The sequence below is a fragment of the Cupressus sempervirens genome, chromosome 6, assembly GCF_028749045.1.
Source record: "Cupressus sempervirens isolate cs-2001-9-10 chromosome 6, ASM2874904v1, whole genome shotgun sequence".
Classification (NCBI taxonomy): domain Eukaryota; kingdom Viridiplantae; phylum Streptophyta; class Pinopsida; order Cupressales; family Cupressaceae; genus Cupressus; species Cupressus sempervirens.
Genome location: NC_143123.1, coordinates 78,491,145 through 78,516,502, shown reverse-complemented (window position 1 = coordinate 78,516,502; position 25,358 = coordinate 78,491,145). Strand labels below are relative to the sequence as shown.

Sequence of the window (25,358 nt, the reverse complement as noted above, 5' to 3'; positions counted from 1 at the left end):
ATACCTCGGTGCCCTCTCAACCGTCTCTAGATTCAACAAGCTTTTTGCCAACCTCTACTGATGAAGACTAAGTCTTTTGATAATTTCTCAAGGTATTTATATTCTTACTATCTTCCTCACTACTCCGCTAGCTCCCAAAACTAGGAGACCTCCTATATCTGTCCACAGTTGGGAAAAAGCTAGAGTGCTGGTCACTCCCAAAACAACAATAGATCTGAGATAAAAACAAATTTCCTAATCCACAGGATGGCAAGAAACCGCTCTGATACCACTGTAATAAACCTGGCTGGTTATAATTAGATAAACACTAATTTCTTCCAGCAATTATAGCTTGGCATTTCATCAAACATTTTGCAAGCAAGCTAGTGATATCACAAACATAATTAATCGGATAATCCTATGCAATAGCTGAAAAGTATGATGCTTTGAAGATATAGAATGTTAAAAATTCATCCAAAGCTAAGACAATTTAAGTGCCTTTGAATTTAATTTGTAATTTAGTCCACTATTGCGTTTGCATACACAATAAATGAATATTATAAATCCTTGCTAGTGTTTTTCTATTGTTTACATGATTATTGATGCTGGAAGTTGAAATTGCACAAATTAAATTTGTTATGATGGAACCTGGACAAATGCAGCACTCTCCCAATGTCCTGATGGCAGTCAGAAACTTATACTGTCCACAAATAATGAATCATTGCCCCCTAAATTCCAATTGAAGACCCTTAATTCTGATTGCTGGTCACTGAAAGTAACTGGAGACCCATAAAGAGGTAACACAGGCTCTCCTGCTGTGAACGCAACCCTTCTAGGTAGTTTGTTGCTGCCCGGACAGTGATAGCAGCTCATGGAATTCCCAAACTCTGCCAGGTCAAAGGATGACAACCTCACAATTTGCACAACAAATACTCCAGATGCAAAACACAGGTCCTTGTAATTCTTCAGCTAGCAAACTCTCTTCAAATCAGATAATTACCACAGAATAAATTCCTCATTTAGACATAGTAAAGAACAATAAGGAGAATTGGCAAATTGTATACCTCAGTACAATTTGCAAATGCAATCCAGAATAATGCTCAGAACTCCGAAACCCTTATACTTCAGCAAGGGCACAGAAATCCACAAACTTAGAAGTATCACAAAGACAACAAAGCCAAATAGATAATCAAATATTCGAATGTCTTTTCTTTCACAATGAGCTCATATTTATAATCCTTTGTTGAGAAAATGTTCCCAAAAGAACTGAACTTTGGAAACTGCGAAAAGTTTCCAAAAGAGCTCAACTCTTGAAACTTCCTAACAACTCTTTTAGTAATATTTAATACTTGGCTTAGGCATATAATTAATTAAATAAATGACCCCTTCTTATGATGACTCAACCCTCAACTTAAGTGAAATTGTAAAGTTAAATTATAACTTTATAATAAGCCATTTAATGAGTTAATAATAATTTGGCCACTAAAAATATAATAACTCCCAAAATGCTCATCGTTTAAATATGACTTCTGAAATAGGAGTCCCACCTATTATTTCTCCATGTGACCAATTTCACTTTCCAAAAATAGAAAGGATCCATTTCAATTGACACCCGACTTACCACAAATAGTAAGTGCACAAAACTAAGCCCGAATGAAGTCCAATCTGAGCCAAACGAAGACTAACATGTAGCTTACTGAATTGTGGAGAAAAACATCACCCTCCCAAGCGAAGCCACTGCCGTAGAAGACCCTCTATTGACAATAATTAGCCTGCGAGGATCACAATAATATGCTAATCTCTTAAACTCCGATGCTGGCAAAAATGGGGACATTCCATGTACACTAAAATCAACCCGTAAGTTTTTTCTAGTTGATTTGGCTAGCTTTCAATACTATTAATATATTTGAACTGATTTAGTTAGTGAGCTTTGAAATTTATCTTGCCCTTGACCATCAAAATATGCCATTAGAAATGTTATAGTCCGCGTTCTAAGATGTGAAAGTTGGAGAAATGTTTCTATCTTTAATCTGTTAATTTAATACATTTTGCAGGTGATAATACATCTGGAGATGACAAACAGGTTAATCTGTTAAGATATGTTGTGCAAATATTTATGCTTCGCCGTACCAAAGCTTTCCTTGTACAGAATGGCACTCTTACATTGCCACCGCTGTCTGAGGTCACAGTGTTAGTCTACAAGCCCATTGCACTAGTTGAGCTCTTGACAATATGCTTCGTTTCTTCCTTAATCAGATAGGGTTTAATTTTGTTCATTTGTTTCTATGAATGTTTCTTTATAGTACTGTCATGAACTGTGCTTGTATAGAATGGCTCCTCTGGTACCACTTCAGAAGAAGATCTATATGTCTGTATTGCGTAAAGAGCTGCCTAAGCTACTGATGAAGAGTGCAGGGAGTTCGCAGCACCAGTCTTTGCAAAATATTGTATGTATTATGATATTATCTCTGTTGCAGTGAAATACAGTTCTATGCTTTTTGTCTTTTGGGAAAAACTTAGTTTTGTTGTTTAATTTGCACTTCTTCTTTATTCAAATATTCGAATGTAAAAAGCAGATTATGTAAGAATGCAGTGCATGGAAAAGGGTGCCACGTTAGTAAAAAATTAATAATGCTAGCTGATCTTCACTGGTTGAGTTTTCCACAAGGGAAGACACCGATTTCAAGTAGCAGTTATTAATTTTTTTTGCATATTTCTTTCAAAATAACTGGGAAACTGTTTAAGTTTGTCTATATAGAGGAACCTTAATTTTTTATCTATTGTGAACTGAGTTCTGAAAGGTGTACCTAAAAAATTCTGTTGATAGAGTTGGGTGGAATAATTGTAATTTATATCTGATTCAAGGAGGGGTATTGGTTGCTGGAACTGGGCAGCAAAGATTATTAATTGTACTCTACGAAAGGAGGTTGTTTGGGAATTATCATGTATGATGATATTTCTCTATACATCCTTTTCAAAATCTCTCTCACGAATAACTAGAAATATTGCTTTTATCATAACATTGGGAGGCATGTGTCATAAAAAAAATGCTATGCAATACAAAATCAGTTCACTTTAATAGAAATAGTCTGCACTCCTAAATAATTGCAAAATAAAGGTGTAAATAAAAAGAGATATCCAAAAGCTTAGTCAATTACTCCATGTAAAACTCAACTTGAATAAATAACCTTATGTTCACATATAAATATAGCTACATGACAACCTTAGTTAAGTATGCATCTATGGTCTAGTACACGTAGAAGTTGTCTATTAAATTATTAACAACTTTTAAGTTCTATACAAGTGGGTAATATGCTAATGTCCCTCTTCAAGCTAAATGATCTAAACTAAAAATATGTTAGAGAAATACTCCACTTCTACAGTTGTGACTGTTTTATAAAACTGAAAACCACTATGAATCTGCTACTTGATATCTGGAAGTAACAGTCATGATTGTGGTTTGAACCCAATGAGCTTTACTGCCTGGCGAAAACACTGTGTCAACTCTTCGTGACTTTTGCTGTATGTTGCAGAGCCTTATGTCCTATACTTGCTGTCATGATCTTTTGTGCCTATTGTTGTTTGTGGCAACAGAATGATTGCTCTCCATGTGCTTATAGTTATCCTTTTCTGTGTGATGCTCTCCTAATACATGCATTTATGCTATGCTGTGGTGTGAGTTTATTATCATCTTATCAACTTGCACTTATACTGTGGATTTGCATTTACACTATGATGGATTTGTCAGGTGTTGATGTGTAGCTGAAGAAGATGTCTTTAATATGCTAAGAATGTCATTCAGAACCCTATGGAGGACATTTTGCTACTCAGAGGATTGTTAACAAAATTATTACTATAGAATGCAATTGGCCGGCAATCCACAAGGATTGTAAGAGGTATGACCAGCATTGTGACAAGTATCAATGCATGGGCCAGCTCACACATTCTGATGAATTGTCATTACAGCCACAGTTATCTATAGAACCCTTTGAAAATGGGGTTTAGATTTTGTGGGGTCAAATAATGCTCCATCCAGAAATCAAGATTATATCTTGGTTTGTAACTTTGTACTGATTATGTGACTATATGGGTGGAGGTTGTAGCACGAACACATGAAAGGGATACTAAAGTTACCGGTTATCTATATTCTGAAATTTTCTCCAGGTTTGGTATTCCATGTGAAAATTGTCACAAACCAGAGACCTTATTGCATATTAGAGCTTATTTAAATATTTCTACTTTGGTACATGAATATAAAATGAGCCACCACAAATCTTCACCATATTATCCTCAAGCCAATGAACAAGTAGAAGTAACCAACAGTAGCTTGAAAACATTAATAAAAAGACAGTTGAGATCCATAAGAAAGGTTTGGTGGATTGGCTTCCTAAAGCAATAAGGGCCTACTTGATGACATGGAAGACTACCACTGGTCATACACCCTATGACCTTGTTTATGGCAAGAAGGCGACTTTATCTACTGAGTTTGAAGTGAAGACCTTTTGTATTTGTTTGTAACTAGGTATGGGTCTAATTGATGCCCAAAAAGAATGAATTATGCAATTGCATTCTTTAGATGAACTTTGGCAACAAGCTCTCGTCCATGCTGAAGTGGTTTAAAATTGCATGTTTTATAGCATGATCATTTCATTCGACAACATTCGTTTCAATTAGGAGATTGGGCATTGTTTTATGACTCCAGGTTTCAATATTTCAAGAGTACCTTTCACTCTAGATGGCTAGGCCCTTACGAAATAAAGGTTGTTTATGACAATGACACAATCAAGCTACACATTGTGGATTTTGACTGCATGACCCTTATTGTAATTGGCCATCATTCAAAGTTTTACAAATGACCTATCTGCAAAGACAATTTTACTTCTAGTGTCATGTCACTTCATGGAGTGTTTGCTAGGCACCCTTTATTTGAAAAAAAATGTTTCAATCAAAGATCCAACAAAAATGAGTTTATCAGTGTTAATTGTATATTAAACCTAGATGCCAAAATGAATTAACTGGTAGTGCTAGACGGTATTAGGTCAAAAATTGAGCAAAACATGTCTGCATGTCGCATCATCATACACCTAATCATTAAAAACCAGCTCACCCACTTTTGGAATGTACAAAATTTGATACACGCCCTCTGGCATGATCATCATCTCTCTAAGGAATAGGTGGAAGGTGTTGTGGTTTGAGTGCCAACGCTCAACCATAGCAGTGAGTAGTCCTTGGTTCACTTAGAATTGGGGCATGTCTAACAAATATTCCCAATTCACATTTGGCTATCACTTGATGCTCATGGGGTTATAGTCTTTTGATCAACTCGAATGAGCACAAATATAATCCATGTACAAACAATTGATAACCTCTAACTTGTTTTGCAAATCAATGCAAAATATATCAATGAGATAACTAAGTTATTATTCTACCATCAATCTCAGTGTTCTCCCATAATCAGTTACTCGCTTAGTATGAGCCTATCATTTTCCTAACTATATATCATGAGGATGGAAAATCACTTTAACTACCCTATCGACCTATTAGATTGATCAAACCATATCAAGAACATGATTTTACTTGACATTACAAACTTGATTTTCAAACACAATCAAAAGATTGACAAGATCAGTACTGATAACAGATTAGAGATGGACTCATAATCGATGCAGACAAACATAATTTCATCATACCAACTCAATTAGGCAATGACGCCATAAAAAAAGGAAAAAAATTGGCTTAAGTGTTATTTGATTATTAATTAGGCGTTATTTTGCGTAATAAGCACTATTTTATTAGCACATGCTATAATACATCTCAAATGCGCTATTTTGGCCTAAGGTTATTAAAAAAATGCATTATCACCAATTCTTCCTGAGGTGCTTGTGAGATTCCTTTTTAGACAGGGACTCTAGATTTTCTCTTTGTGGCCACTTCTTTTGTGGTTTTAACTTTATTTTTGAGTTCTTGCCAATGTGTCTGAAACCATCCACTCAAGATTTTACAGCTACCACATTAAGTGATTACTTCATCCATAGGATGAACTCCTAGTCACCTAAATGCTTGGCTCCTTAGCATGTGTGGCTATCATGTGTGATTGTACTTCTAAGGTTCTCTTTGCTTTTCTATAGTGATTCTTACTGTCACTCGGATTACAATGTGCCATGCAGTGCATCTTTTCTTGCATTTTTTAGGAGATTGCAACCACTTGGTCTACGATTGTTCTTACCCTTTCAACTCATTTGCGCTCCTGCTACACTTATATTTTTGGCTCATTGTTGCACCCTATCAACACACCACATAGTGGTTTGTGCAATCTGTGTGGACATCTTGGTGATGACACTACTTGTTACCATCTTATGACGATCCCAGTGATTCTTCACTATTCTTTGCTTTGGCGACTAACAATTTTTAGGGCATTTTCCATTTTGTTGGATAATTGTAATGTCCTACCTAGTCTGCCTATTCAAATCCTGTAGACATAGTTATGATGATCAAATTTAGAAATGGTATTGACCATTGTTACTTTATTAAGCTTAGAGATTACAAGTTTTAAGGTACTTTCTATTTTTTTGGATTATTGTAATGTCCCTACCTAGTCTGCCTATTTAAATCATTTAGACATAGTTATGATGATCAGATTTAGAATTGATATTGACCATTGGTACTTTATTAAGCTTAGAAATTTGATATCATATTGATGGTTTGTAGAAAAAATTATTTGTATGGGACATGTCATCTTAGTGTTAGCCAAGGAGACCACTAAGCCCAAGGGCAGAACATTGGGCCTTTGTCCACAGTCTTCTCCCGGGATAGCTTTAATGGGCATTTGCCTTCGCTAACCATGCCTTCCTCTTAAGGAATGTTAGAAAGTTGTAGTGGGGTACTTTGGCTCGATAAATCTAAGCCCAAGAGTGGAATGCATTTCTCTAGCCTTCACTTAGAGATCAGCTCTATACCCTTTGCAGCGGGGTCCTTTGGCTCAATAAATCTATAAACCCAAGTACATTACTCTTGGCTTCACTTAGAGATCAGCTCTATACCCTCTGTAGCGAGGTCCGTTGGCTCGATAAAACTAAGCCCAAGTGCATTCCTCTTGGCTTTACTTAGAGGTCAGCCCTATACCCTCTTACCTACCCTTCCTCCCTTCAATTATGATGAGGTGAATGCATATATCATTGTCTACATATATTAACATATATATCTTTCTAATTCATGGTTAATACTGAAACAAAACAAATTATGTATACATATATTTATTCCAGATTATTTACTTGAATGTGATGTATATAATACAAACACACATATATGTTATATAATATAAAAAATTCTGAATCATACTTATATATATATAAAATTATTCCGACCTTACTTTTATGAATATAAATATACATACGTATATACCGACCTTACTTTTATGAATATAAATATACATATATATATATAAAATACTCAATAATATGATATCTTTTAATCCTTAATAGTCAATATAATTTACTTCCCATCGATGTGTAACTAACTCAAATACACTCTAGCCTTGTCTATTTTCATATTATGGTTACAACCTAGTATTCGTTATATTTGTAATCTCTTATTCCTATTCATTCTCCATTATATTCCCCATTTAATGTCTCTCATCATTTCTTATATATTCTTCATTGTGTCTCTTCATAAGAGGTGAGTTCCTTGTTACCAACTTAATAGTTAATAGCATATAATATCATCTTGTATACTTAAACTCATCCGTTCATACTAGTTGGAAGTTATTGTATCTTAATTCACACTTCCTCAAATTTATAATTGTCAACCTCCAAATAGTGACTAGATAATATAATTAAGGACGCTGAGTTATAAGTTGTCATTTCTTCAATAGAACTCTTACATATCAGACTCTTTTAATCTTTTCTCCTTTTACCAAAGCCAATATCGAATATATTTGTAAACTATGATTCTTCTTTACCCTCATCTATGTATCATGCCCTCTATCCTCCCGGCTGTATCAGAATTCAACGATTACTTATATCCTATTAATATTGAAGGGACATGTCTCGTTTGTAGTGCCTCCTCTAAAAGGGTCGTCTCTTTTGATAATAACCATTGCTACTAACTTATTTATTTATTTAATTTGTTAATATGAAATGTTAAATATCTTACAATGTGTCATGTCCCCTTTCTAGTGACATGATTCCTACAGTAGATTTGCCTATCATTGACTCTCGTAGGCAAATGATTTTTGGAGAGAGAGTCATCCTGTTGCCAGATGATTGCATATTGCTCTCGGAGAGTTATAATTGAGCCCACATCCAGTAAGTGGGGGCCTACATGTTCTAATTTTGAATTGAGATTGCACTTTTAATTTTATAAAGTTATTTATTTAATTTTATAAAGTTATTTAATAATAAAGTGCATTATAATAAGATTTTATAAAGATGTTTCTAGAAGCTCCTAGTGACTTCTTAAAAAAGGTGAATAAATAGAGGGCGGGAGGCACCCATTTGATCAAGTGGTTTTATGGATTCAACTTCTATTTTTGTTGGAGCAATTTGTAGTCATTCGGTCTGCAAATTCTCAAATTATCTTTGGGAACGAAAACTCCCATTGATAAGCAATTTTGAGGGTGTGGAATATCACCTGAATTATTGCAAACTGGAGGTGATATTACAGTCACTTCGTCAGGGCAGAAATCTGTGGCCTAAGGCCAATTTTGAGGTTCTTGCATCATTGACTGGCTGAAGTGGAATTAATTGCCATCTACACAAATTATTGCAGAACTGGAGAAATTCGAAAGAAAACTGGAAGGATATTGTTTGGCATCAGTTAAGAGTTTAGATTTACATCTCAAATCAGAGGGTTTGATTTTTGCTAATGGAAGGGTGATTACAAGCAGCATTTATATCCCAAACAAGCAAGTTCGAGTTCTTTGGTTCAGGCGTCCCTTCCCAGGGCATTTTTGTCACTTGTTTTGGAGCCTAGAAAATATCGCAGGACTGAATGCTAAAGTTTTAAAATTTGCGGGTGTCTATATCAATTTCTTTGCAGAGATTTAAATGTGAAATTTCGGGCAACATGATTTGCATCACAGGCTGGGCGATTTACTTGAACAAGCCGGCAACCACTCCAGGGCTCTTTCCAACTCAGTCTGGGTCAGTTTCGGCAGACATCTAGGGGCAAGATTGCAGGGGTAGAGACTCACTAGCTTCAAGTTTGTTCCAGTCGACATTGTACACGGGCAGCATACTGCACATTTCCAGAGATTTGGCCACCCACTCCAGTATTGGCATATCCATCGGCGAGTACAACACATTATGAAATTCGACTGTTGATGCAAGAAATTCTGTCCAATTCAGCAGCAGTATCGATACAGTCTCCATTACTGGGCATTACAAGGATCTGAGATTTGTCACCAACTCCAGCAAACATTTGGCGATTCATGGTCATCCAGGTTTCAACGTTTTTGATATATTTTGCTTAAAGATGTCAAATTGCTTAAGAGTTAATAGTTTCATACATTGATAACTGAAGAAGCTATTTTGGTTACAAATTGCTTATTGTACGTATCTGCCATGAATGTAAATATACATTTCAATCTGTATTTGAACTAAGTTAGTATTTTATCCACAATAGCACAGATTTGATTTCTTGCCAAGTACTTGACAAAATTCTATAGTGTAATATCAGTGTTAATGATGATTTAATTAGCAAGGGTCATCTCACAATGGACTTGCTTGTTGAAGGTCTCTAATTCTCCCCATAATCATATTGACTACCTTTTTGTTTAGAATTCATTTGATACTCATCATCGTTTTTCCCTTATTGATTGGATAGACCCACATCGCTGATTTGGCAATTAGTATTGATGGGATGAGTTTGATCATAGTTGTTAGTGAAGCCATCAATACATGCTTCATCCTTTAGTTGCATCTATATGGCAACTGATTCTCAAAGATCGATGTCCTATTTTCTGTCCTATTCGCTTACGAAATCTCTTCTCTAAACATAATCAATATTATTTTACTTCAATTCATTAATATTTTCTTTTTCCTATATCATTATCTTGGCCACCACCTTTCAGCATTTTCTATGTGATTATTTTAAATTCAAATCACAGCTATGGTTGGTCAACAGCTAGATAGTTTTCCATAATCATTTACATAAGTAATATCTATTGCTTATTATTAATTATTATGATGTTATTATTCACTATTTATTCATCTATTATATTTTAAACAATTTTTATTTATTTTGTGCTCATGTTACAATTGCACTATTTCATTTATCTTTAGATAAATGTTAGTTACTTATTGAATTTTTCTTTTGTGATTAAAAATCCAATGATTTTAGTATTAAATTACATATCAGCACAGGAACGTCACAGTCGTACCCTCCCCAAAATTGCTCATCCTCAAGCAATTTTCATTTTATACAAATTCTTCACTGTGAGTAGTTGAACAACCCAGATATTAATCAATAAATTCATTTTTTTGAGTCCACTGTAGGTATTCTTACTATTCTAGACTAACTATAGAATTGCACATGGAACACTGGTTAGAAAATATGAAATATATGAATATGTGAAGACACAGTATACACGACAAATACACATTAATGCACGAAAATGTAGAGCATACACATAATACATTCATTGTGATACTATTTTCTGATTGCAGACGAGATTGATAAATATGTCCTTCACAACTAATCGAGGTTTAGCTTTGTAGGTGTGCCTTGAGACAGTGGTTGCAAATTGCTCAACCTGTCATGTCTCCATTTTAGGATACAACTTTAATAATAATTTATTACAATTAGTATTAATATAAACAAGAAATATTATTATAATATATAAAAATAAATAATAATATAATCTATTATCAGTAAAATAAGATCTATAAATAAACAATTAGTTTAAATAATAATAAAATCACAATGGATGAATAAATAATTAACATTAACTACAAGAGATAATATTGTAGAAAATAAAAAGTAAATGAATTATATAATATAAATTAATATAAGTTAACTAAGTCGAATGCAAAGTCAAAAGATATGTGATAAAGAGACACCACTCCTTCAAAATAAGATATAAAGGAGAGGAGAGTTCATTTCAAAAGAAAAGGTAGAAGAACGGAAAAAAGAGAGGAGTTAAATAAGGATTCATAGAAGAGGAAATGAATGTGAAGAAAATAAGGAAGTGAATTTTTTTTTGAAAAGACAACAATGATGAAAGGATGTGATTTTTCTGAAGGGCTCTAATTATAAAGGCTTATGACTTTTCTCATGGATTGTAATTATGAGTGGTTAAATAAGGATTAATAGAAGAGGAAATGAATGTGAAAAAAATAAGGAAGTGAATTTTTTTTTGAAAAGACAACAATGATGAAAGGATGTGATCTTTCTAAAGGGCTCTAATTATAAAGGCTTATGACTTTTCTCATGGATTGTAATTATGAGTGACTGTCACTTTTTTAACAGATTATGATTAGAAAGGAAAATATAAATACAACGAGTTTTCTTCAAAAGAAGGCAGAGGAAATAAAGAATCTTATATGATTCTAAGATATATTATATCTATATGATATACATATTTATATATGTGAACATTGATCATATATTGGTAAGTATAACTATTGTAGTATTAATCTTATCTACTATAATAAGATTGTAATATCAACTATAGTAGCAAAATCAGAAATATATATATCTACATTTCAATCCTACCACTAATTGGTTAAGAAGGGAAGACTGTAGTGTTTCCAAGGATGGACTTGCGTAAATTCCAAGCAATAGATCTTTGTCCCAAGGTAAGGTAAGGGTCAACGTCCTGTAAGCCTTCAACATGCAGACTTGGACATGTAAATTTTGAGGAGTCCATAGCCGGTGTCTATGCAACTTGGATAACATCTATACCATGCATCCATAAATGAAATAATAATATGATTAGGAAATTGGAATTATTATACTTATATACAGTATGATTGATTAAATACATGTGAATCATGACAGACCCAAAAAAGGAGCACCATACAACCCAACTAAGCCTAAGAGTACAATGTCCTTTTATGACAACTCACCTCCCAACAGACAAGAGGTAAGAACATTCCACCATGATAGTTCCTCTCTTGGGGTAGCCTCCTTAGCTTGGGAGAACTGATAAATTGCAATTTTCCAACTTTATTTATTCTGATTAAGAGGTAAGACATACACACATTCAAACAGTTTGAAAAATGTAATTGCAACAATTTATAATTTTTTCTTTTATACAGTCTAATCAATATTTTCTCAAGCATATAGGCATGTTTAGATTTCTTTTCATTAATTAGAATGACTCCTTTCTATCTTTTACCCTGCAAGATGACTCAATTATGCTCTAATACCACAATATTGTCCCTACCTAGTCTTCCTATTCAAATCTTTTAAACATAGTTATGATGATCAGATTTAGAAATTTTATTGACCATTGCTACTTATTAAGCTTAGAGATTTGATATTATATTCACGGTTTTTAGAGAACATTATTTCTATGTGACATGTCATATTAGAGTTGACCACAAAGACCTCTAAGCCCAAGGGCAGGACCTTGGCCCTTTGCCTAGGGAGACCACAATTATTGATATAGTTGCACATGGAGGGTTCCACCTACTTTTTTCACATCTTAATATAGCTCGTACTACATGCAATGTTACGTCTCTCCTATTTGGCCAACTATGTCAACACTCTTTGCCATCCTCAATGATGATGACACTTTCCACTTTCTGTCTTTCCCATGAGGCCTACTGTGATGACCCCTTTTTACCCCTTTGACCTAAAGTCCAAAATTTTGAGCATAGGTTAGGGAATCATCCAATAATTAGCAACCTATAATCATCATCATTATTAAAGTGCTTGAGAAGATGAGTTTTTAATTTATTGAGTTCATTTGGAAAGTTCCTTATTATAGTACACAGACGACTTCCCCTCTCCTTGTTATGATCATCTTGATGGTAGAATGACAGTGCAAAGGGCGCGTGAAACAAGCTCCAAGCAGTTCCTTGGAGGATATCCGTCAAGTGCTCGAAATTACTCCGCCTTTCCCTCCACCAACTCCCTATCTAAGATTACGTAATTTTGGACGAAAGATAGACTCTCTGTACTATAACTGCAATGCATTCTTAATGTTATCTAATCTTAAGAATATGTCTTAATACAATATACCTGTATTCCTTTGTTGCAATATTTGTTTGTATGTCATATATTTATATCTTTTTCTGATGTATATATCATCATATATTATATACATAATAGCTTATAGCATATGTCGATCTTTATATATATATAATACATGTATCCACTTAATTTAATATTCATCTAATCTTCATATTTCTATAGATTTGATAATATCCTTTAGGTATCTTCAATATTCAATAGATCAAAACGTCTATCTCTTACTTGTTCATATATATATTCTACTATATTTCATAATAACCTTGGGTATATTAATATCCATGTTTTTATATCTTTTCATATATATATATATATATATATATATATATATATATATATATATATATATATATATATATATATATATATATATATATATATATATATATATATATATATATATATATTCCTTATTATCTTCTTTAAACACTGTAATTGCAATCTCAGATTGTATTTAAACTACTTGTTATTTGCTAGTCTTTAGTCCCTAATGCTCTTCATCTATAATGCATCACTAATATGACCGTCCTTTATCAAACAAGGCATGGCTAGTTAGCTTTATCTATGAACAGCAGTGATAATCGATTTGCAGTAATCAAATGTTTACTGTCACCATGTCACAATCATGACACAATCATCCACTATTCATGTCATAGGGTATGAAAGGCTGAAAGAATATTGTAATGTCCCCACTAATTAGGACATTAATACGTATATATAAATATATTTTACTATTCTAATTATTTGTCATCTAGCCCTTCCTATAGGATTACTTATCTCTCGCACTGGCACTAAAGCCATTCATACGAGGAACGTAACTCCTATACTGACACTATAGAGTTTTAATTAACTAATTAGATCCAATTAGAAACATATCACTATAATACCTTAATTCCTAAATAAATAATAATATTAATTCGTTGAGTCTCATACTTATTGAATACCATCTTTAAATATTCTTTATTTAACATGACCACTTTAATATATATATATATATATATATATATATATATAAATGATCCATGGTGCATATTGTTGTAGAAATATATAAAATGAAACTTAAAACTATATCGTTACCTTTAATGGGCTCAGTACCCACAAGCCTTGATCACTGCTCGGTGTACGTTGGAGCCTAAACTAACGTCTTCTTCCAAAGTCTTCGCTTGTAACGTTAGACTCCTAATATTATATTTTAACTTCTTTAATAACCTCCTGCTCTTTATTCTGGACGTGTGCTTATCTGCCACCTCTCCTTGTGTCGCCCAATGTGTGGTTTGCATAGAGGTTCGTACCTTAGCAACGACGTCTTTCACATGCAATATGTATTCCTGCGCTTGAATGGAACCTACCTACCTCGTCCACGTCTAATAAAATCATACGATCTCTACACTCCAATTTCCCTAACGATTAGAAGGAAAGGTTTTTATAAAGTCATTTCTTTCATGTACCAATCCTTGTCAGCAAGATGTCAAATTCGGATTTCTTAGTATGTATGCGTTAGTGCTTTGATGGAATTTGGGTACTCATGTCTTCCCTTCGTTCGCATGAGTTATCGACGCCTATCCCTGATGTGTCATCCGTGAGCTTCTCTGTGTATATTATCTCTTCGCTGCTGTGGATTGTGATTCCGTATATATTGTTTCGTGTATCTTGTTTGCCTTTATATCCACGGGTACATTGACTTGAATCAATGTGTCCCATATAAGATTGGTTTAATGATACATAGTCTATCGTATTAGTTAGAGAGTTATATATAGTTTAGTTTAGTTTATTTATATTTAAATATCTATATGTAATCTCATCTGTTAGACTATTACTTTTATATTTATATACTCATACTTTATTATCACTATTGTATCATATTGATTAATAGATACAATATTATATTAAATTCAATAATCAATTCATTAAATAGTATTTAAATGTGATAATAATTAGATATATTATTGTTTTATTGATTTACATTGTAATTATAACGTTTATTCACTCTTTATATTGATATTATTATTATGAATAATAATTTCATTATATTCATATAAATAATATAAATAATTAAGTAAAATAAATAGATCATAAATATTTATAGTTTAGTAATATTATTTCTTTAGGAATAGCATATGAATTATTATTATATTTTATCCAATAATTATAGGATTTTCTTTAGGAGGGGTCATGACACCTACTCCTTGTGCTTGATGTACCACGAAGGCATTTGTGATTGTTTGGCTACTATTCTTGTCCAACTCAATTGGGGCTACTATTCTTCTCCACCTTAATTTTTCGTTCGGATTTAATGGTAACATTAGGTTTTTTTATTTTGTACATGTCGACTTTTTATTTAATTTGATTATTAATTTGGCAAAGCCGCAAATTCCTTTTCCCTTTTAGTTGTCGGGAAGGACGGTCACATCATGATTATTTTTTATGTTTTTAGATAACTTTGGGTGATTTTCCATATCTTTGATTTATTTTTGTAGCCATTGTTACTTGATCCCTTCCATCATTCGACTATCATCCAATGCCTATCCTCAGCTGTTGTAATTATAAGCCTTCTTTGCCATGGTTGTCACTACCATTTTTATCAGCATCGATGATGTGTCTTTTGTAGGAGCTTGAAGGCTATGATGATTAGATAGCACTAGAATTCACCACAGTTGTTAAGAGCGATAAAGCCACTATGAGAAAGGTCACATCTCTAGTATTTATTCGGAGTGTTGCTTATGTTTCTAGTTTTGTCTCAGACAGGGGAAGCTTATTATCCCTCACATACGAGCTGTATCAAGGATCTCAAGCCTATTGAATAATAATTCCTACAAAGAGGTGGGACAATTATAGTCACCTATTTACTCCCTAGGTGTTATGATTATTTTCTTTCACATAGAGTAAACAAGAATAGTCATAGAGTAGAATAAGGAACATAATAATTCAGAATAGTAATCATACACATTATATTGGCAGAATGATAAGCTTTATTCCATTTATTGTCATGTCATCAGTACCATATTCTTGGTGCCAAATTACATTTATAAAGTACCTGACAGCTAGTTGAGCATTCCAATCATCGGTTCCCACAAAGATCCGAGAACCAACTTTCATCACATTACCATCACTAATTATAAAAAAGAAGAAAAAAGTTGTCTTTCTAGAGGACATCCGTGGAGTGGAAGAGGAGTTGGTTGTGGAACTCATTGTTGGAGGAGCTGGAGATGTCAAGCTGCTATCATCTGTTTCTTCTGTGCTGATTTCTGCTGTTAATGTTGGTTTTAGTTGGATAAAACTCACTAAAGACATATATACATACATACATATAATTAGATATATTATATTATATATGTGTATTAAATAACAAACTATTATATTAAATACTAATGAATAGACATGTCCCCTGGAGGGACACGTCTATCCATATTTCATCTAATATAAGAAAGATGGCTGCCATTTGGAAAGTACATACCGCGAAGTGCTACTACATTTTGTAGCGATCCTCATTACTTAACATGGTATTAGAGCCATGGTTTAGAATTTCAAACTTTAGATTTATTGGAACTTGGGGATGACCTTTCAATTTGAGAAACATCGAGTTATGGTTGCAGTCTTTGACTAATTTTAAAGAGTGGACACAATCTACAGATGATTTTTTTTTTAAATCATATATTATACAAGGCACTGCAATTATTCGATAAGGAAGTTATTGATATTGTCGTGGACATGAAGTATTGTAATTCATGTTGTGTTGAAATAAACCTGTCGTATTTATTCATTGATTCTCCGAAAACAAATCAAAGCATCTGGAGGGGGCTCACAACTTTCTTTGTATCGTGTTTGAATTTGTGGTTGACATATTCTATTTTAGAGAAAGAGCTCGAGCATTGACATATTTAAATTGCATGTTTGCATTGCGGAAGAATGATTGTAAAAGGATATTGATTCTAGCAACTACCATTATAATATGTGAACGTCCAAATAGTACGAAGAAGACATTAGAATCGACAATGTGGTATAGCTTAAAGCTTTCATTAAACAAGAAACATAGCAGCAACACAAATGGCTTTCAAATTTGGAGATTAATGGGTGTTCAAAACAATTGGAGAATGTTAGTAGAAAGAGAGGTTGTGCAACACATACCTTGGAAGGCCATATTTTCACCAATAGCACAATATATCCCTTGGAATGTGCGGTCTGCGAGCATATTTTAGGTCTGAGTCAAGTAAACACATTTGAGACATTCATTACAACTCTTACCTAATGAAGCAAGAGATGCCTCTTGGAAAAGAATGGAACGAGACCTAATAAAATAGTTATTCACTTTAAGGACTAGGACATCCACGTTAAACAAAAACACAGGACAAAGAATTCTGTTTTTGGAATGCAAGGAGAAGCCATATGGGAGTTAGTAGGTGGATAATAAATACAGTTAAAAGAGAAATTCAAACTAAAAACAAAGAATAAATTGTCATTACCAAGCAAGCTAAATACATTATCTATTGTTGGGTGCAGAAGTCGTTCATAGTCCATGTCAGCATCACGGCAATGGGTTCAAACATTCCACGTCAGACATTTCAAAAGTGAATAGGCATTGAAAAGTAATCTTAGCTGTACAAACCATTCAAATAAGTAGTAAAGGCATCAGGAAAGGTGGGGCCCCCATTAGTGTAAAGCAAAGTTATGAGAATCGGAATCGTATCGGAATCGGCACGGCTGAATCGAATCGTGAATCGGCGATGAATCGGCAAATTTGAAAACCCCTTAAAATGTAGAGATTTTAACAATTTAAGACTTATTTCATGCACCCTTTATTGAATATAACTTAAACACACTATAACATCATCAAATAGAAGTTAAAACTTAACATACATAAACGTGGAATATAAAATCCATCACATACGTAACTATGTTATGTACTAAAATGTAAATTGTAGGCTAGTTGAAGTAAATAAAAATCAAATGATCATAATGATTCAAATCATAGAATGTATGTAAGATGAAGATCCATAAGACATCAAATCATAAATGTATGTAAGAATCTAAGATGAAGATCCATGAAAGTTTGAAACGTATGTCTATCAGTGATTCAGTATCACTATCAATATCTGTAAACAAAATATAAAAACAAGGCTCCAGCTCAAGCCTCATCATCATCCTTATCATCATCCTCTAGCTCTGCTGTAGCCTCAACCCTAGCCTCTGAGTATCCAGTCTGCCTACTAGAAAGGCGTCTAAGGTAGGTTCTAGAGGACCGCCGAGCCATATCCCCCACATGGGCAATGGGCTCACGAGCAACGTTGCTAGGGCCTGTGTCTGTACGTGCGCGTGTGCGTCTACCAATGCCTGAACGTGCTCTAGCTGCCTCCTCTGCCATGGCCACAACCTCAACCTTTATATCCACCTGGTTAACCCACGCGTGGTCTTCCTCAGTGAAGATTGGTTCCACAACCTCTGTGATCCACTCTAATTCTAGATCGATCTCCTCCAGAAGATCGGAGAGGAGTCAGTGCTCAAAATTTGTCTGATCCTAAGACAAAGGTTGTAATGAACGAAGACAAGATCATTCAACCTCTGCACTGTCAACCTATTTCTCCTCTTCGAGGGGATGTGCTCGAACATGGACCAACTACGCTCACATCCAGAAGCGCTGCTTGGCTGACTCAGAATACAAATGGCAATTTTTTGAAGTTTTGGGGTTGAGGCCCCAAACATTTGCCACCATCTATCTAAAATAAGGAAAAACAAATTAGTCTCATTTACAAATTGCAACTCTAAAATTAATGCATTATATAATCAACTTTAAGTTTAGAATCTAGGTTCATGAACATTGAATATATTATTTAATTTTTACCTGGCTGTAGTGTTTTCTGAGCATTTATGGCCATCTTGCCAAAGAAAAGTGGCCCCTTTTTATTGTTGAACTTTTCTAGCTCAACAATTGCAGCAGCGCTATCTTCATCACCACTCAACCTCTGGATCACTGTGTATAAGCCAGTGAGAACCTCCGCATCCGCCTTGAACTCAGGACGGAAACAAAATGCCGGATTCAAATAGTAAGCTGCTGCATGGATGGGTCGGTGGAGCTGATTCTGCCATCTCCTATCAATATGATGTCCCAAATAGGGGCATACTTCTCCTGCACTCCTGCATACTGGGCTATAATGGCCTCCTTGGCCCTATCCATGCCCTCATATATGTAGCCCATAGAGGGCTTCTCCCCATTAGTAGTTCGTAGGAGAGATACAAGGGGCTCAGTGACCTACATATAAAGTAAAACAAAAATTTGAGTCAAAACTTAAATATAAAATAATATAACTTAAATGTAAAAGTAAATCATTAAACAATTAGCATAGTAAACTGTAAAATACTAAATGTTAAATTGCAATAAATTTACCTTAAGGATTTCTCTAGCGGGTTTCCAAAAACCATCTTCATCAAATATGCAATCCACCACATCTATCCCTGCAGTGGTTGTAGCATAGGAAGATGAAATCCACTCCCGCCCAACAAACATGCTCCTCAAATCATCCCTCGATGTCAACAAGGACTGTAGGGTGATGAAATTTGAGGCAAACCTTGTGATACCTGGGCGAGCTAACTCCTTGCCTCCTGTGTACTTCCTCATTGTGCTAAGGACAAATGAATGATTATAAATGAACTTGCATATGTTTTTTGCCATTTCCACACATGGCTTGACAAACTCAAGTTTGCCAATTTCTTCCAACATGAGGTCAATGCAGTGTGCCGCACAAAGGGACCAAAATATGGTGGGGTGCCTCTCCATCAAAAGTTTACCTACAACAATTTTAAGCTAATTAGAAATTCAAATTTCAAACATGTTAGAACTTAGGAAACTTAGAATTAGAAAAAGTTCAAAATTCAAATAAATTTATTTTCAAAACTTAGAAAGTTAAAAGTTTACTTGCAGCAACATAACTTGCTGCATTATCTGTCACCACCTGAATCACATTTTGTTCCCCCACCTCTGCTATGACTTCCTCAATAGCCTCACATAAGTATGTGGCATTTTTTACATGAGCGGAAGCATCAATGGATTTGATGAACATGGTATATCCTACATGTAACAAAACAACAAATTATAATGTTAAATGGATCATCAACAAATTAGCATTCAACAAATCAAAATTTACAGTTATGTAAGTAGGAAAGTAGAATGATCAATCACCTCCACAAGATATAAGAAAATTGAGGAGTGTTCTATTCCTCCTATCGGACCAACCATCAATTATGATGGTGCAACCCTTTGCAATCCACTCCTTTCGGTTCTCCTCGAGCTCAACCCTTATGTCCTCTACCATCTCATCCAAGAGGTATCCGCTCAACTTAGCCTTAGTTGGGGCTTTAAACCTCGGACCAGAAATAGCAACTGCATCTATCATGTTCTGGTTCTGCCAATAAAGAGCCTTGTCACAACGAAAAAATTTAGATGTCAAAGACTCAAATCATAAAACAAGTAGATATAATTAAAGTTTTACTTTTACTTTTAATTTTAACTTCAAAGAAAACAAAGAAAAAAGAATTAGTTACCTGGCTGCAACAAATGGAATGTTGCAAAAGTACCAAAATTTGCATATCTCTTTTTTGGCAGCATCATGAATCTCCTTGTTCAAACCCATGCCCTCAAGCGTGGGTTGGGAACCAGGAGTAGTGTGGGGCACAAAGTAACTATCCATTATTTTTTTTGCACTCTAGGCCGCAATAGGTTGGTGTTGGACTCTGTCTCAGTATAAGACCGACTAGCACTAGCACTAGCACTTGCATGAGCAATAGAACTAGGATGAAAAGGAGGCCTAGAAGAACCCTCTCCAACACAACGTACGAATGCGGAAGCTGATGCAGATGTAGATGTAGATGCGGTTGTGGATGCGGGAACATGGAAGCCAATATCCCTTAACCCTTCAAGTTGCATTTTCCTATTCGCTTTGTCTTGTTCAGTTTTTTCTAATGCCACTAAACAATTGCATTTTGCCTCAGCAGTTTGTTGAGTGCAAATTGTAACATCGTGTCCAGGTATAGCAACCATGTGGTATTTCAATTTATAAATACCTCCAAAAGTTATTTTTTCTTTACAAAACATACATTTTGTTTGATATTTGGTTCTTCCAGGAAACTCTTCGTTATATTTCCAACATTCATCCTTTTTACCTATTGCGGAAAATGAAAGCAAAGGGCTGCTGCAATAAAAAAAATTCATGTAAAATATCAAAGTTTGAAACTAGTAAAAGCTACAAAACAACAAACCCTAGTTTGCAATTTAGTAAAAATAAAGAACATTCAAGATTTAAACTAAAAATCTTGAAAACTAAAAAAATTTAACAAAAAATGCATAATACACTAAAAATTTAACAAAAAATGCATAATACACTAACATGCAAAAAAAAAATCAGCACTTACTTCTTGCAAATGAGTTGAGGAGTGTTGATATTGACTCCTTAATGCTCCCAATGCAATTTATGGCCTCCCTAGATGGACTGCTGATCTCTTTGGTGCTCTTCCTTTTTGCTGGTTGGAAACCTATGGTTTTTCTTTTCTCTTTTTCTCTCTCACTTTTCCTCTTCTACTCATGCTTAACAATTAGAAGGCCCTTTAGGGTTATAACAAAGAGGAAAGGTCAAAAAGAAAGCAAAAGAAAAAAAAGTGATTTTTAAATTATGTCCAACTTTACATGCTTGCTGCCGTGGTCGATTCACGCCAATACACGTGGACGATTTTGGTCATGAATCGTCGATATTGGCGATTCACTTGAAAAAATTGCCGCCGGCAATTTTCAATTAAAAAAAAATCGCAACACATGAATGTTATCGCCAAATCAGTGATTTCGGCGATTCTGGGAACTATGGTGTAAAGGGAAAGAGAGAATACTGGCATATCCTCCTATGAGAAAATGATGTAGCTATTGAATAAGAGATTGATATAATCCTTTAGAGGGAAATTGAGATTTAGAGGGAGCCCGACATTTCATTAGAGGCAACCTTGAAAGAGAGGTAGTAGATAAAGGATACAGTACAACAGACCTTCGGTGATCTCGATCGTATTGGTTCAGAGGGATTAGACCATTGAGATGGATTCTTCAGTGATCTTACATCGTAGCAGTCAAGAGGACTGTGATTCATGAATATACCTCGTGATTATTTGGGCCGAACACTTGTGTACATCACGAGGAAGGGACGACTTCCGAATGATTACCATTTGTCTTCACAAAAGTTATTGAAAGATGACGATCTTACAATAACTCAATTTTCTATTATGATGGATATTTGACGATGTCTATGTATATCATGATAGATTATAATTTGCATGGTGGATGTTCCTATGGCAAGCATTATGATATTCAGGAAGCCATTACAAAGAGTACTTGGTGAATATCATATGAGATGACATTTAGGATGCCATTACTCATAGTACCTGGTGAATATCTTGCAACTTGACATTTAGGAGGCCATTGCTTAAAGAGTACATGGTGTATGTCATATTAGATGACATTCAGAAGGCCATTACTCCCAATATCATTATTTAGAGTCTTTGGTGAATATCATTTGTTGATATTCTAGAGGCCAATACTCATGATACCAATTGTGATATCAAAATGTTGAACATCTTTCGATTAAAGATATTACATTGAGGTAATATATGGTTCTATGTTTATCCTCCCTAAGAGGGAGTGTTAATGTTAGTGTAGTTTCAGTCGGATAAAACTCAGTATATTTATATATATACAAATATATATCTGTGTTAAATAACAAATTGTTGTTAAATACTAATTAATAGACATGTCTTGTGAAGGGACATGTCTATCCATATTTCATCTAATGTAAGAAAGATGGCTGCTATTTGGAAAGTACATACCGCAAATGCAGCGCTATTACATTTTGGAGTGATCCTCATTATTTAACATTTGCAACCTCAATGCATTCATCAAATCTTCTTTGTGCTCTTTAGTATACCCGAGGTAGCTGCAAACTGTTCTTTTTTAGCATGAGGTATCTTTTGCTGCGCTAGCTCATTCTCCAAGTTGACCACTCTCGCTTGCAAGGCCACTTCTCGCTATAGTATTCTCCTCTACCTTTTGTGCCGCGTGGGTCACCTACTAGAGCTGAAGCAATGTGTCCTAGAATGCTTGCTCCATGTTGTATAGGACAACCATCATGCTTGTGTGCTCCTCTCGAATGTGTAGTCTTCCCCACTCTAACATTTCTGCAATATCTATATGTAGCCATCCTCGAGTTGTGAGGTGCTCTGTGAAATCCCACTCACACTTCCTGCATGAATTGCAAAAGCTCTTTGTGTCTATGGTGATGGCACCTATGTCTAACTAGATATTGAGGTCTTTCACCTATGTGCTGCTACTTGCCATTCTATCCAACTCTCGAAGAATTGCTAAATGAATGCTTTGAACCCAGGAATGGAGGCCTCCTCATGGGCAGCCTCTAGTACAGTATCTCTTGTAGTCCCTTCCTCCTAGTGAGAGATGTTTCCTTCTTGCTAGCTTTCGTTCTCCAACTCAATAATTTCACCTTGTAGGGCTCCTGGGGCCTCCTCTGCCCATCTCTTCTCATGGATGTGTTGTGCCAGTAATAGGATTTGTGAGGGTGGTGGGATGTCGCCAACGACCATCTCCAACCTCCCCAAGAGGCTATCCGTCTTTGCTTGCATACTAGGTATATTTGCCTGTAATGTCTCCATCTTTTTTAGCCTCTCAATGGAGTTCTTAGCCTTTCATTCTTTGAAGGCTAAGTGAAAAATAAGGTGAAATAATTAAATTATTTCTTATAAATTCATTAAATAATTTAAAAATTAAAAGGTGACTTTATATTTAATTAATTTAATTAAAAAGTGACTATAATAAAAGTTAAATCATAAGTCACTAAAATAATATTATATTATATGGAAAAGGGAATCTTTTAGAAGCACAACTAATAATTGTTGGAAAGGAGGAAGTTTCTAGAAAAGTGCAATTAAATAGTATTTTATGTTCTTCTAGAAGGCGTGAAGGAATAGAATAAATAGAGGAGAGAGCTTCATTGTACGGCATCTAGATTTGATATTGACATTTGCTTGTGCACTTGTGGAGCCAAGGGTTTCTACAGGACATTTCAGTCATTGAGAACAATAATTCTCTTTGATTGGCAACTTTGAGGCTGTGAAACTATTAGCTGATATTGTTGCATTTGCTGGAGGTGTTATTGCAGTCATCTCATTGAAGCTTATTGAGTTTTTGCAGCAATTCATGAAGAAGATACACTTTAGATTTAAGGGTCATTCGATGCCCTAATTTTATCTGCACTTTGGAAGGAGTTAAGCAACTAATTCAGAGGCATATTAGGAAGTTTATACCCATCTGTTACAGTGCCATCACTACAGGAATTGTGAATAGTGTTACCGCTACAGTGCATGACAGATTCTGATTAGTTTTAAAGCTGCCTACCAATCTGAGGTTCTCGTCATTTTATCTTCATGTTTATGCATTATTTGAAAATACATCTACATGGTTCTGTATGGACAGTCTAGTTAGATTGTTGAAGGCATTGTAACCTGATTTTATATCAGAATTTTTATATCAGCAAATATCAATTTTGAAGTATGAAATATAATGTTAGTTGCATGCCAATTGTTTGACATAATGTTACTTGGCTGTAAGTGTTAATTTTTATTGAATAGATGTCATACATTGCATCAAGAAAAAACAAAAAAAAAGAGTTGCATTTCATGTTAGGTGTAGACTAAGCGGAAGAGAAGTCATTTTTCAGTCATCCTATGATATTAGAAGTCATCTTTCTTATTCTGAAAACAAACTGAAAATAAAATCAGTCATATATCCCTCTACTGTACAAGTGTTTGATAAAATTTCTAAAAGCAAATATAACAAATTTCAATCAGATTGGACAGGGATATTACAGTGGTATTAGAGCTTTCATCCTACCATCCTGTGATCAGTCAAACAACAGATGAGTGAGAGAGAAATCAGATGTTATAACAGGGAACAACGGAGACAGAATCCTCAGGTTGAAGGGGATACGTTCTCAGAAGCATTAAGGGAAAGAGATACCGGAAAAATAGTTCAAAATATGGCAAAAGAAGAAAATAGGGATGCAAGAGCTGAAAGGAAATTTGATACCATGCTTGATATTATGTCACGCTTATTAGCAAAAATGGATCAGCAAGCTACTCAAAATCAAAAC

The 25,358-nt window shown here is 34.6% G+C and overlaps 1 protein-coding gene across 2 annotated transcripts in view; it reads left to right on the top strand.

Moving 5' to 3' along the window:
• The window catches only part of ASG3 (SNF2 domain-containing protein / helicase domain-containing protein), a 251,288-nt gene that overhangs the window by 85,546 nt on the left and 140,384 nt on the right, over positions 1 to 25,358 (top strand). For both annotated transcript variants that reach the window (XM_089786804.1, XM_089786805.1), the window contains exons 6-7: positions 2,034 to 2,169; positions 2,309 to 2,426. In XM_089786804.1, the coding sequence (XP_089642930.1) occupies positions 2,034 to 2,169; positions 2,309 to 2,426 (254 nt within the window). The remainder of the gene's footprint in view (positions 1 to 2,033; positions 2,170 to 2,308; positions 2,427 to 25,358) is intronic.